The sequence below is a fragment of the Zalophus californianus genome, chromosome 7 (assembly GCF_009762305.2).
Source record: "Zalophus californianus isolate mZalCal1 chromosome 7, mZalCal1.pri.v2, whole genome shotgun sequence".
NCBI classification, from domain to species: domain Eukaryota; kingdom Metazoa; phylum Chordata; class Mammalia; order Carnivora; family Otariidae; genus Zalophus; species Zalophus californianus.
The window spans coordinates 107,897,638-107,912,567 of record NC_045601.1 but is presented as its reverse complement, the minus strand read 5'-3'; the positions used below and the strand labels follow the sequence as shown (position 1 = coordinate 107,912,567).

Genomic DNA, 14,930 nt, shown 5'->3' with positions numbered 1-14,930 from the left:
ATTTTTGGAACTGAAAAACCTTAAGGGTTATCTAGTCCAATACCGTCACTTTATATTTGAGAAAATTGAAGTCTAGAGAAAGTTATTTGTCAGTCATGTCAAGTTAGTGTGAGTTAAGATTAAAACTTGGCTCTTTTGCCCACAGAATGGGGGGAAATAATTGCAAATCATGTATCTGATAAGGGATTAATATTCAGAATGTATGAATATATGGCCAGAATTCTTACATCTCAACAAAAAAGCAACCATCCGTTTAAAAAGGAACAAAGGACTTCTCCAAAGAAGATACCCAGTGACCAATAAGCACGTGAAAACATGCTCACATCACTAGTCGTTAAGAAAACACAAATAAGAACCACGGTGAGATACTACTTCATACCTATTAGGATGGCTGTAATCAAAAGACAGACAATAATAACATGTTGTTGAGGATGTCAAGAAATTGAAATCCTTGTGCATTCTGGTAGGAACAGAAAATAGGGTAGTTGCTCTGGAAAATAGTATGGCAGTTCTTCAAAAACTTAAACATAGAATTATCATAAGATCCAGCAATTCAACTTCTAGGTATATATTGCAGAAGAATTGAAATCAGGGACTCAAATAGATACTTGTACAACCATGTTCATAGCAGCGTTAGTCATAATAGCCAAAAGGTGGAGCAAGCTAATTGTCCCAACAACAGATGAGTAGATAAACAATATGTAGTGTATACATACAATGACATACTATTCAGCCTTGAAAAGGAAGGAAGTTCTGACCCCTGCTACAACATGGATGAAGCTTGAAAACATGCTAAGTGAAAGAAGCCAGTCACAAAAGAATAAATATTATATGTTTCCATTTACATGAGGTATCTAGAGTAGTCAAATTCATAGAGACAGAAAATAGAATGATTGTCAGAGGCTGGGGGAAGTGAGGAATGGGTTAGTGTTTAATGAGTACAGAATTTCATTTGGGTAAGTTGAAAAAGTTCTGGAGATGGATAGGAGGGAGGGTTGCCTAACAGTGTGAATGTACTTAATGCCACAGAACTATACACTTAAAAATGGTTAAATGGGGGACGCCTGGGTGGCTCAGGTGGTTGAGTGCCTGCCTTTGGCTCAGGTCATGATCCCAGGGTCCCGGGGTCGAGCCCCGCCATTGGGCTCCCTGCTCGGCAGGAAGCCTGCTTCTCCCTCTCCTGCTCCCCCTGCTTGTGTTCACCTCTCTCTCTGTCTCTCTCTGTCAAATAAAAAAAAACTTAAAAAAACAAAAAAATTTTTTTATAATGAATATTCTAGCTCTAAATAGTAAGATCTTGTCATTAATTCATACTGGCTTTTCCAGAGTGTCCAAATTAGTGGGATAATAGTGTATGCTTTTAGGAAATCACAGGTCATATTCTTCTGATTTAAAAATTGTAGCAAAATATGTCTTCCTCCTTTTGATGTTATAAATATATTAAGCCAAGAAGATTTGTTTTTCTCTTACTGGATAGAGAAATAGAGAGGAAAAAATTCTATTTTAACCCTTCAAAAGTTAAGTTTTGTTGGTTTTTTTTTCTCCATTTACATTGAAGTTGGTGTCATAACATTGAAGTTAAAAGATATCTAGAAGGTGAAAGAGATGCTATAAGGTAAGTTAAAGATTATCAAAGATTTGGTTGGGCGGAGGGTAGGGAGGAAGTAGGATGTAAGTGTGCAATTCCTTTAAAATTGACTTCCCAGGCATTCAGTGATTCCAAGAGGAGGAACATCTTGCCTTCATACTTTTCTCTTAGTCTAACGATGAGAGTTTCTAAAAAATAAGCATTATGAATATAAGTATATACGTACATTATTCTTGGCAGAGGAGACAAATAACAAAATTATTTTATTTTGGAAAGTTTGCTTTTTAAAAATGTAGGTTCTTTACCAGATTTTTCTTAGCTCTGCTTTTTTCCTTTTATTATGGAAAAATTTAAACTATCCAAAAGTATGAAGAATCATATAATAAGGCTCCACGTTCCTGTTACTCAGTTTCAGTGATTATCAAATCATGGCCTTTTTTTTTCTTCTTCTTTTTGACATTAGCTCTATTCTGATTCCATAGGAAAGTATGCTATCCTGGTGATAACAGATGTGTTTCATTTGTTAAATCTCTCCTTGGTTCTACTAAATACATCATCCATAAAACTCAGAAGGCTAGAGGAGATTATCTGTTCTATTTATTTGATTTTATACACATCCTGTCCCAAATCTAGAAATGATAGCACCCTACTTGTATTAACTTGAACCATACGAAATTCCAGTTAATTTAAGTCAGAAGTGGTTGAATATCACCAGTTTCATATGATTCAACTCTGAAGTCGGAGAACTCATGTGGAACAGTAGTTCTATACTTGAGGTCTACATCAGAATAATTTTGGAAACTTTTAAAAAATACTCAGGCCTAGGGGTGCCTGACTGGCTCAGTCAGTAGAACATGTGACTCTTAATCTTGGTGTTGTGAGTTTGGGCCCCTCATTAGGTATAGAGATTACTTAAAGATAAAAAAATCTTAAGGGCGCCTGGGTGGCTCAGTCGTTAAGCGTCTGCCTTCGGGTCAGGTCATGATCCCAGGGTCCTGGGATCGAGCCCCGCATCGGGCTCCTTGCTCAGTGGGAAGCCTGCTTCTCCCTCTGCCTTCTCTGCCTACTTGTGTTCTCTCTCTGTCAAATAAATAAATAAAATCTCTAAAAAAAAAAAAAATCTTAAACAAAACCCAGGACTTGCCTACCAAATCCTGTTTCTCACCTGGGTGGCTCAGTCAGTTAAGTGTCTTACTCTTGATTTCAGCTCAGGTCATGATCTCAGGGTGGTGAGATTGAGCCCCCGGGTTGGACTCACATGCTGGGCGTTGTAGCCTGCTTAGGATTCTCTTTCCCACTCCCTCTCTATCTTTAAAAAAAAAAAAGATCTGCTGTCTTAGTCACTCCCCCTTGGCTGTGTGTCCCTGCCTCAGGGAAAGTAGGGGCAGGCCACATCACACAGCTCATGGTGGGCATATGTGAGCACTGAGAACAGATCCTCACGTACCAGTTGAATTTGGATCTACATTTTATATGAATTAACTTGTCACAGAATCAACATGGCCTGGTGTCTCTAATTAAAGAAAATCTATCTGTTCTTCTACTGCCTTCTCTCCTCCCAGCTCATTTCACCCTTAGTAAGTGTATCTTTTCTGTCTTACCCTGAGTTGGCGTGGGTGGACTTTCCATTAATGCACTGTTTTCCATAGAAGCCCAGGGAGGAATCTCTCCCTTCTTCCCAGAGCTACCAGATTTTCACTTAAATGGGACAGATACTAAGTACTGTCTACTGTCTTGATAATGTATTCTGAGCTTTTCAAGTGAAAATGTAAGCCCTAGGGCCCTGTGTTATTTAAGAGTGCCTTTTTAGGGGCGCCTGGCTGGCTCAGTGGGAGAACATGGGACTCTTGATCTTGGGGTTGTGGGTTTAAGCCCCATGTTGGGCATAGAGCTTACCTAAAAAAATTTTTAAATAATAAAGATAATGCATCTTAAAAAAAAAAAAGAGAGAGTGCCTTTTTAATCTCTTATTACGGCTTCTTTTACCACTGTGATAATACCCAGTTACTCAGATTCAGTCTTCCTTTGTTTTAACTAAGAGTTACCGGTCATTTTTATAATATGACTTCTAACTGGTTTTCTATGTGGTTTTTTGTTTGTTGGTTTGTTTTGTTTTGTTTTGTTTTAGCTATCCAAGAGAATCCAACAAATTAATAGACCTTCCAGAGGATTACAGCAGCCTCATTAATCAAGCATCTAATTTCTCGTAAGTTCTGACATTCAAGTGTTGAGCATTTCTTACCACTGGAAGCACTCACTGCTCTATACAGAATTGAAGGGACATTGTTTTTGTTCCATTTTGTTTGGGTGGGGGGAATTATAACTTCGATAGTGTTTTTCACTGCCCGTCTTGTAACAGCACCATTCCAGCATGCTTCAGAATAAGGTACAGGAAACAGGCTGACAAGTGACAAATTTGATTCATTACAGGTTATCTAAATAACCATTTGCAGTTTAATAAGAGCCCTTAGTAATATTTGTAAATGTTTGACATAGAAACTGCATAAGAATAGTCAGTAGTGTAAAAACTGGAACCTTAACAAGGCAATTGAAGCTGCCTTGTGTACCTCTTCTCTGATGCGCCCTCCTCCTCCCCCTGCAAAAACCCTCTGCTTTACACAAACTATCAAACTTTCTCTGCATTTACACGTTAGCAACAAATGTTTTATTCCCAAGCAGCATATTTTGCCTGTTTTAAGCTTTAAAATGGCACTCTACATATTCTACAGTTTCTTGCACTCAGCACTGTTTGTCAGGGTTTTTTTTATACATTCATCATACATAACTGTTAATTCATCAGTTTTCACCTTGTGTAGTATTTCACCACATGAGAGCAGAATTTACTTTTTTTTCTCCTATTGATTTTAATTTACCTTTTCTCCAGTTGTTGATTGAATATTTCCAGTATGGTGTTTGTGTGAGATGTTCCCAATTCTAGAAGTAAATTTGTCTGGGCCGTAGGATCTAAGCATCTTCAACTCTACGTGATGTTGCAGAATTTTTTCCAGGGTGGCTCACCACCGTCAGCTCTTTTTAGAGCAATGACTTGAGCATTTTTTTATCCCATGGAGGTGCCCCAAATCAGGTGGTGATAAGAGCAGAGCCCCCACTCTGTGCCTTGTGTGTGGAACTCTGCTGTGCTCACAGAGCTACTGCTGTCAGACTGAACTGGAAGGGGAAGACGTGGGAGCCTGCACAGCTCACACCTACTCCTGTGGTTCTGGGGTGGGCATCTTCCTCAGGTAAGGCCCTGACCAGAGCTTTTTACTTTGCATCTGCCATTGTATATGCATGTTGAGGGATAGCACAAGAAACTACTATGTTGCAAAGAAATTTGAGACTGCTGTTCTCCTTTTATTCATTCAAGGAACAGGGGACCCTTTTCTCCTCACATCTCATATCTGGCTCATGCTGTCTCTTTGCTGCTTCTTCCATTGTCATCCTTCCCACCTCCATGACAATTCAGTTCTACTTTCTTTGTGCCTCATTCTAATGTGAAACTTCCAGTTGTCCTTGATTTTCTGCCCAGATCCAGTCAAAATTACTTCTTTTGTTGTATCCTTAACGGTTTGGGATCCGTACATATCACTGGCTGATGTGTATACCGTTGACCCTTGAATAACACAGTTTGGAACCATATGCAAGTCCACTCATACGTAGATTTTTTTCAGTAAATACAGTATAGTACTGCAAATGTATTTTCTCTTCCTTTTGAGTTCCTTAACAGTTTTCTCTAGCTTGCTTTATTATAAGAATACAGTACATAATACATAAAACATGTGAAATGTGTGGTGATCAGTTGTCTGTTATTGGTAAAGCTTCCAGTCAACAGTGAGCTATTAGTAGTTAAGTTTTGGGGAAGTCAGAAGTTATATGCAGATACTCAACAGCACAGGGGTGGGGGGGGAGATGGGTCAGCACCTCTAACTGCCATGTTCTAAGGTCAACTATGGTTGTATATATATTGGACAACATACCACAAATACTTAATAGTGACTGCTGTGTACTGGGCTTTGAGAATACAGTAGTCAACAAAACAGATAAAAATCTCTACCTTTGTGGAGCTCATTTTCTAGTGTGGGAGATAAAAAATAAACAAGGCTGATAAGAATTTAGAAAGTGATACACCCAGAGGAGAAAAAATAAAGCAGGGAGAGGAGTATGAGATGGCAGATGGGGAGTTGGATTTTAGTTAGGGAACCAAGAAGATGACTTTTGAATAAACACTGAAAGAAGTGGGGAGAACACTGTAGGCAGGATACAGCCAATTGTAAAATTGTAAAATGTTCAAGAAACAGCAGTGAGGCTCGTGTCACTGGAGTGGTGTGCACAAGGGGGGTGTCCTGGGGCCTGCTATGTTCTGGTCACATCTCTGAGTGAGATAGAACTCAGTTCAGTGTTTGAAGGAGAGAAGTGACATGAGTTTGAGCTCGCCTGAGGCATAAATTAGGTCTGTATCTTAGGTACCTTAGTCCCCTGTGCCTGACAATTTTCTTGTATATAACATGTTCTCAATAAATGAACCAAATTATTAATACCCAGAAAAGGTCAGGCAAACTTCTCAAAGGGGTCAGGAGACACATTTTTAAATAGGCCTTAGGAGAAATAAAGCAGTTTCTCTTGTCTCACATATTTCAAAACCCTTTCAGTCATGTACAGTGTTGCTTTGTGTTTCAAATCAACCTAATTCAGGATGTTTTTGTGCATTTTTTTAAAATGAACAGCTTCCTCATAATAATGGATAAAATATCGGTAACTATTTTATGTTTAGGAGTTAACTATCAGGGTTCCTCGATAGCTCAGATGGTTAAGTCTCTGCCTTCGGTTCAGGTCATGATCTCTGGTTCTGGGATCAAACCCTACGTCGGGCTCCCGGCTCAGCAGGGAGTCTGCTTCTCTCTTTCCCTCTGCCTCTCCCCCTGCTTCTCTGTCTCTGTCTCTCTCAAATGAATAAATCTTAAAAAAAAAAGTTAACTATCTCACACTTCATAATTTTTTAAATGCTTAGTATTACATGAGCCATTGATTCCTAATCCAGAATGTTCCTCTTCCTCACTATATTGATGTACAATGCAATCATTATTGGTTACAATTCAATCATTTTAGTTATTTTTAAAACTTGGGCAGATGTGTTGATACTTGAAGTGTCTCTGCTATAAATGCTGTTTCTTCTAACACTGGTGTTTATTTTTTTATAAGCTTCAGTCCATTAGGAACTGAACCCAAACATTGGTTACTAATCTATAATGTATAAATGGTCTCTCTACAGAGTGCGGGAATGTCAGGTGCTATTTTTAGCTGGCAAAACCAAAGGCTGTTTTTATTCTCCTCCTTACCTTGATGACTATGGGGAGACTGACCAAGGACTCAGGTAAGGGCCCATCCTGGGGGGGCTGGGTTGGCTGACCCTGGGCCTTCAGAGCTTTCAATACACAGTGAATGTGATCAGCCTGTGAGTGAGGCCTACCTGCTAACTAGCCTGGGGGCTGTAGACCTTCTGTTCTGGCAGAGATGGACTCTTCCAAGAAGGGCACCCTGACTGCCTCATTGGGCATTCTCTTTCCCAGCCCTCAGAATGTCATGAGTGGGGGCGCCTGTGTTGTATAGTTGGTTAAGCATCTGACCTCTGCTCAGGTCATGATCTCAGGGCCCTGTGATCGAGCCCCGCTCAGCGGGGAGTCTTGCTTGTCCCTCTGCCCCTCTTCCTGTTTGTACTCTCTCTCTCTCCCTCTCTCTCTCTCCCTCTCTCCCTCTCCTCTCTCAAATAAATAAAATATTTTTTTAAATGTCATGAGGGGGGCACCTGGGTGGCTCAGTTGTTAAGCATCTGCCTTCGATTCAGGTCATGATCCCAGGGTTCTGGGATCGAGCCCCACATTGGGCTCCCTACTCAGCGGGAAGCCTGCTTCTCCCACTCCCCCTGCTTGTGTTCCCTCTCTTGCTGTCTTCTCTCTGTCTGTCAAATAAATAAAAATTTTTTAAAAAAATCTTTAAAAAGTCATGAGGGCCATCAGGACAGATAAGGGAAAGGAATTGGAGAGAGTGCAATTTTTTTTCCATTTATCACTCCAGAGAACCATTGAAATTGCCACGTGGCATCCACAGCATCAGAACACTGTAGGGATAGTCTGTTGTGATTTGTGTTGCTTTGTATGAGGAGACCCAGTGCTGTTCAGATGATGTAAAAGAGCAAATCTTAATTGATAAGAGATGTGCTTGGGGCGCCTGACTGGCTCAGTCACTGGAGTATGCAGCTTTTGATCTCAGGATCGTGAGTTCAAGCCCCACATTGGGCATGGAGCCTACTTTAAAAAAAGAGAGATGTGCTTATCTTATTAACTTAAGAGTCTGGGGACAAAGATTTAGAACATATAGAGCAATACAACAGTATTTGAGACTTAATCACTTCTACTCTGGCTGCTTCTGTTATATCATGAGAAAAAGGTAACAGCAGTTCCCTCAAGCATTATTAACTTCTTTTAGACCCTCTCTTTGCCCAGAGGAGGTGAAAGTTTTAACCTAGATAGAAGCCTTGGGGAACAGAAAAAGAAGACCTGGAAACCAAGGCAAGATCAGTAGGGGGCTGCCCCAGGAGCTCGGCTGCAAGGTTACAGGCATATGCCACCTGCTAATGGTTCTCCCATTGCCCTGAGGAGTTTTGGGCTCTTAGGAGGAAGAGCCCTGGTTAGAGAGTAAGAGGATTGATGTGCTCTGAATCAAGAGGAAAGTCTACCAGCGTGAACTTACCAAACCCCCCCCCTTTTTTTAATTAAATTAGACCTGGAAGTTATTCACATTTGGCTGCTTTTGCTTCTACTTTGTGGCTGAAAGACAGCACTCTGGGGAACATTTTTACCCCTGCAATTTTCCTTGCATCCTCTCCCCTGCCTCCTCCCTTCTTTCTTACATTTTACCAACGAAGTGAACAATGAATGGGTAGTTTTAACCTCTCCACCCAGACCTTCCTGCTCAACCTTACCCTCTCTTCCCTCACCCCAGTCTGAGTAAGTGTAGCTTGTGTACATTTTCCTCTTCTTTTCAGCACTTACTCCTTTCAGCTGCTCCTAGCCAGCCTTCAGAACTAATGTGTTAATAGCCACAGTCTCGTGCCGAACAGGAATTTTGCAGAGGATCTTAAACCAGTAACTTGTAACTTTTCCTAAATCAGCAAAGGTTGGGGTATAATGGATGAATAAACAGAATGCATCCTGAGTGACATGCGTCTTCCTTCTAGACGGGGAAATCCTTTACATTTGTGCAAAGAGCGATTTAAGAAGATTCAGAAGCTTTGGCACCAGCACAGTATCACGGAGGAAATTGGACATGCACAGGAAGCAAATCAGACACTGGTTGGCATTGACTGGCAACATTTATAGTTACTTCACTACCAAAAACATAAACTTGGATTTTTGTAACCCAGTTGGCTTTTCAAGAAAGAGAATAGGAAATAAATTCTGCCGAATTTGGAAATAAATTCTCTATTTAAGCTTTTCTTCTCAGTTTTGTTTTCATAGTTTCTGGCTCCAGGGACTCATGAAAATCATCTTCCATCAGTGGATTTTCTTGCACCATTTGCTGTGCCCCTCAAATGTAACTGCTTGAGTTTTAGGATCCAGCGAGGAGCTTCTCTTCCCAGGCTGAGCACAGCCCCTTTGTGGGCGTCTGACTATGTTTGACCGTTCCCAGTAGTCTGAGCCATGTTATGTTACTGATCACAAGGAACTCCAGGCCTAATGCTGATTCGACAGCAGCAGGAAACAGTCTCTGTGGTCTGTTGGGGGTCACACTTCCTGATCCCTTTCAGTGACTCTCAACACTGGGACTGGGTTGCTGTTCCCTCTGCTGGCAGGACCCTACCTCTAAGAGCAAAGCAGTGGATTGTGAAAGCGGCTATCCCTAGTCTTCATTGGCTGTGAGCAGGTTGGGGCACATGTGCAGGAGGAGCCTGTGGGATGAGGGGGAGAGCCTGGTTGCTTCATATGCTGGTGGTTTTCAGGGCTATAGAAGTTGGATTTTTATTTTTTTATTTTTATTTTTTATTTTTTTGCAAGACTTTTGGCTTTGAGGGAAAAAACTCATTTTAAAGGGCTTTTTGAAAACTTAGAGTATCCTAATTTTTCAAACAGTATATTCCCATTTCTAAGACTAAACTGAGAGATTGTATGCATCTAATACCAAACACTAGCAGAAAAAATGAGAACTCGGTATTTTGAGGTTCTCCTACCCCTTCTAGCATTTCCTGGACTAGATGAATGGCTGTTTACCTGCTGGCTCACTTAGTACATTCCTGGGACAGCCTGTGTGCCCAGGCTTTTTATTATTTTTAAACATTATTGTTCTTACTAAGAGGTGCCTTCCTAGAATGATAGCCGCTTAGTAAAATAGCTTTTAACTGTTACATACCACACAGCCACTCTGGTTTGATATGTGTGTGCTGAGAGCTTGAATACACACACAGAGTGATTGCAGATTTAGTGGAGGAATAAATTCTGAGCCTCTCTAAGGTGGGGCTAAGGGACAAATGAATAAGAAGAAGCTCTTGGATTTTTTTTAGCCAATGTGAGTAACGCTTTCACTCCGTGTTTTTGAACTGCATCTAAAAGTTCTCTTCCACTCAGCTTTGCATACACTGCAGTAAACCCGGGAGGAAGGTCAGAAATCCAGACTTTAGGCTAAAGTAAGTGGGAATGCAGAAGCCACATGCTTCTCAAAGGTAGTGTGTGACAGGACCCCCTCCTCTGAAAAGATGACCTTAGCCCTTCTTGCTCAGGACTAGCTCACCAGCTGAGAGGAGGACCGACAGGAAGAAAATCCAAATTAGAACCCGGTACTCTACTCCTTTTTCTGGCCTTCCTTCCATTCATAAGACCTGGGGCTGTTAATGGCATTATGATTTTAATGTTTATTTTGGCCTTTGTCACATCCCCATTCCTTTAGCTTTTAAGCCCAGCTTCTTTTGGCTTTTCTCCATATGTTCACCAAGCTTAAATTTTAAAATAGGACTAGGTTTCTCCCTCTGTAAATGGATTATAAACATTTCTACCAAATCATAGCAATACTCTGGCTTTCAGAAATGACTTCATAGAAATCCATTGTTAGCAGAGGGTGTCCCTGGATTTCATTCTCTGAAAATGTCGGGGAATCTGAGAGAAGATGAACTTCTATGAAATAGCAACACACATACCCCCTTTATCTTCTAATGTGTGCATCATTAAGCTAATTGTCTTCCCTACCTAATGAATCATCTTAGTTTTTATGATTTGTTCCGCATGTATTATGTTTATTGTAGAAATGTTTATATAACATGCTTTCCATATCAGGGAAAATCATATCTGTTTAATAAATTGGCTATAACTTTAATATCTGTGGACAACTTGTAAAATTTGGAATGTATCATATGTAAAAAGTTTAAAGATATCCAAATAAATGCTTTAGGTGTTGACATTACTTTGGGTCTGCCTACGTTTTCTTTCCATTTTGTTTCACACATTTAAGTGCTGTGGAAATGTTCCCCGTGTCACCTTGTTACAAATAAAGTGGGACATCTGTATTAGCTTGAAAATTAAGATGCTTATATTATTAGTGTCAATTATGGCCATTAGCCAAACCATCTTGACCTTCCCAGAAATAGCTGGGTCATCATTTCAGCTGATTAAGCGTCATATTCATTGGCTATGACAGCTCGTGACCTTCTGAACCATTTTGGACCTCAAATCACTGGGGTAACAGAGCACTCAAAGTCCCTCCCAGCAACAAGACCTGTCTCCAGGTTTATACTCTTGCTCTTTCTTTCCTGGTAATCTCCAGGTCCTTGTTCTTAACACACTCCTCAGATACTCTCTGCTTATGAGAGACACATATAGGAAGGAAACTATATCCTTTATTTACAGGAGAGTTAATGCCTATAAGAGCTCTGCTGTGCTTTTCCCTCAAAATTGCCTTAAAATGGAAGGTATAAACTAAGAAAGCAAGGTTTGCATGTGCTTTCCCTATCTCCCAGCCTTTCATGCTACCCCCGGCTTACTCCCTTCCCTGGTCCTAATGTTAGCATTAGGCCCTCTGACTCATTAAGCCCTCTGACACTTCCCTTGCTCTGTCCTTACTCTTGTTTTTTTAAGTCGTTTACTAAGGTTTATTTTACACATAGTAAAATTCATCCTAATTTTTAGTGGACAGTCACACATTTTAACAAATGCATACAGTTGTTTAACAACCACTACAATCAAATAGAACAGTCCTATCTCCCCACGAAACTCCCTCAAGCCCCTTTGTGGTCACCTTCTTCCCCCCCCGCCCCCTCACCCTGGGCAACGACTAATCTGTCCCTTTGTTTTGCCTCTTCCAGAATGTTAGATAACTATATATCACATGTAGCCTTTTGAGACTGGCTTCTCTCACTAAGAAGACTAATGCATTGGAGAATCATCCGTGTTCCTTTTGGTGGCTGAGCCGCGTTCCATTGTGCAGATGTTTATGCAGTTACCAGGTGTGAAGGACATTCGGGTGGTTTTTGGTGATATGAAAAAAGTGAAAACATTAATGCACAGGTTTTTGTGTGGACGTACACTTCCATTCCCCTTGGGTAAATAGCTAGGAGTTGCTCCTTTAATCTTAACCTACTGTATACCGTCTTTGTACAACATTCTCTAACTTTGCTGTTTATACTCATCCTCTGTTTGGAAAGACAAAGCATACCATCAGGAGTTAAGGACTGATGTTTCCTCCCTTCAAGCCAGCCTCCTGTCCACTGAGGACCAGGAAGGCATCCCCTCTCTCCCTGACTTACATACTGGCCCCACCCCCCACCGCCACATTCCTATTCCTAACATACTGTGCTGCTGGCTGCACTGTCCTCAGAAGCCATGTTCTTATCCAGTAGTAGGTCAGAGGCCCTAATTGTCTTGGCCCCTCTCCCCTCACCCCCATCTCCTGGCTAAGCTGCAAACCTGCTGGCCTAGCATTACAGATATCCGGACAAGGAGGGGCAGGGGAGCCTGCAGAGCAAGCGCTTAATCTTATTAACCTGTATTGAGGTTACTTGGGGTTTATTTGCTGGTGGCTCAGTCCTGGTCTCAAAAGTGTTGCAGAAAAAAAAAAAAAAGGCTATGGGATCTTAAACTGAAGCCACAGATTCTAGGATACTTGTCTTCCTAAATGTTCAAAAATAAGCAGCTAGTACCTACCTAGTACCTGTTTTAAAAGTGTAAGAGGCCTAAGGTGCTGCCTTTACCTCTCATCCTACTCCAGGGCTGGGCCTGCCAGGCTTGAAAACCTGGCTGAGTCCCTTGGGAGAAATGAATTTACACTGGTCCCAGGAAAGACTAAGGTTAGACACAAGGAAGTCCTGGTACGGAGTCTTGCCGGCAGCTACCTGAGAAGACCTGATAAATGCGACTCTCCCTAAGTCTGCTCTGAACCAACCGGGGATATTCACTGTAGGGTCAGTTCACCCTTGGTCCTCCCAGCAGCTCTCAGATTTACATCTGCCCTATAACCTCGCCCCATAGAGACTCATATTTCCTTGTTTGGGAAAATAAGTTTTGATCAGAGCAGGAAAAAAGCTGGTTTGGAATTTTTGCTTAAATCACTAAGATTCCACATATTAAAATATTAAATGAATTCAGCTCTGGTCTAAACTAGCAAATGTTAAGGTTATTATCATCACTGTTGTTACAGACAGGAGATGGTAAGAGGGAGAGAAGTAGCACCCATCTTGTTGAAACATAGCTACCCTGACGGGTAGCATGCTTCCTTTTAGGGTCAAGTGCAATTTGGTTTTGTTAACAAATACTAGCTAGAGTTGGGGATGCTGTGATAACGTACTGTCAAATCGGCTAAGATAGGCATTTAACACAAGTGATTTTCACACAATATAATTTTTAATGTCTATCGTACATCTGTTAACAGCATAGTTACACATGAGCCTAGAGCAGCACTTTCACGATGCTTCTCAGTACTCCTCAGGGGAGAGAGTTCCAGGACCCTCATCAGAGGGGGCTGACTCCCTCAGCATTTTCACTGTGGATCATTCTTTGGTCTCAAGGAGACTCAGAAGTCTAATTAAATTAAACCTGGGACCAAGGTCTGACAGTGTCCCAATATCTTTGATCTGATCTTACGCCCGGGAGAATTAGAGCCCCAGAATATGCCCCAGGCAGCACCAGAAGTCTTTATTTTCTCCCCACTGAACACTTTTAGAACAGTAATGAAGTCATTCTCTCCTTCCCCTAACGGCTTCCTTTTTTTCTCTTTTGGGAGAGAAGTTAAAATTTCTCTTGCCATCACTAGCTCGGGAAGATGGATTGTCTCAAGGAATCTTCTTTAATACAGAGGCATTCCAGAAATATTGCTTTGCAGGATGGGTGTCTAGGGAAAGAAACAGGAAGAAGTTCCCAGAGGACACTTTGCCTTCCACTGTAGACCATTGGTGTTGTCCATGGAGGCTGTCATGGCCACCTGTGTGGGTGTTCCTGGGCCCTCCAAGAGGTGAGGCCCGGTCTCCAAAGGTTGGACTCTTAGCTGATTGTTGCTCCTCTTCCAGCAAAGGGCAGCCACCTCACCTAGTGCTTCCGCAGACAGGCCAAAGGAGGGCAGCTGGCACTTGGGTGGGATGTTGCTGGAACGTGCCAACAACCTGACTTCCTCAGCCCATGGCTCACTCCAGGCTAAGTGAGGGCATGGGAATGTGATACAAAAGTAGCCTTTAACTACGTTTTTGGTGAGGAAAATAATCCCCTGTCTTTAAGTTATTTTGCCCCATGATTGAAGAATTCCTCTTGTGAAGCCCTCAGTGCTTTGGAGAGGGCATTACTCTTAGAAAAGTACAATGTTCCCCTCCTTACACAATTATACAAATAAAATGGCTGACCTGTTGATCTTGGCATTTAAAAAAAAAAAATGACATGGCCAGTACAGGGGCACCTGGGTGGCTCAGTCGTTAAGCGTCTGCCTTCGGCTGGGGTCATGGTCCCAGGGTCCTGGGATCGAGCCCCGCATTGGGCTCCCTGCTCGGCAGGAAGCCTGCTTCTCCCTCTCCCACTTCCCCTGCTTGTGTTCCTGCTCTCGCGATCTCTGTCTCTGTCAAATAAATAAAATCTTAAAAAAAAAAAAAAAAAAAAAACATGGCCAGTACATTTTTTAGACTCCTATGCTTATGCACCAAGTGACACTTTGGATATAGAATGAAGCAACTTGGAGCTTGTAATGACAGAATCTTAAAAGGGGAGCTGCTCTCAGGTGTGGCCAGTAGCTTCGGGATGGAAGTGAATTCATGTGTTATGAAGAGTGATTCACTGAGAGGCCCCCTGAGTCCCCCATGAGGGCATATCCAAAAATAGTGGGC

The 14,930-nt window shown here is 41.7% G+C and overlaps 1 protein-coding gene across 4 annotated transcripts in view; it reads left to right on the top strand.

Annotated features, from left to right (window-relative positions):
• Positions 1–11,032, top strand: part of UBR2 (ubiquitin protein ligase E3 component n-recognin 2) — a 118,057-nt gene extending 107,025 nt beyond the window's left edge. For 3 of the 4 annotated variants that reach the window (XM_027601320.2, XM_027601318.2, XM_027601319.2), the window contains exons 43-47: positions 1,559–1,615; positions 3,717–3,794; positions 4,660–4,830; positions 6,858–6,959; positions 8,823–11,032. In XM_027601320.2, coding sequence (XP_027457121.1) covers positions 1,559–1,615; positions 3,717–3,794; positions 4,660–4,830; positions 6,858–6,959; positions 8,823–8,964 — 550 coding nt within the window. In that variant the 3' untranslated portion in view covers positions 8,965–11,032. The remainder of the gene's footprint in view (positions 1–1,558; positions 1,616–3,716; positions 3,795–4,659; positions 4,831–6,857; positions 6,960–8,822) is intronic. The other variant, XM_027601321.2, reaches the window with a different exon arrangement.
• Positions 11,033–14,930: the final 3,898 nt, after the last annotated feature.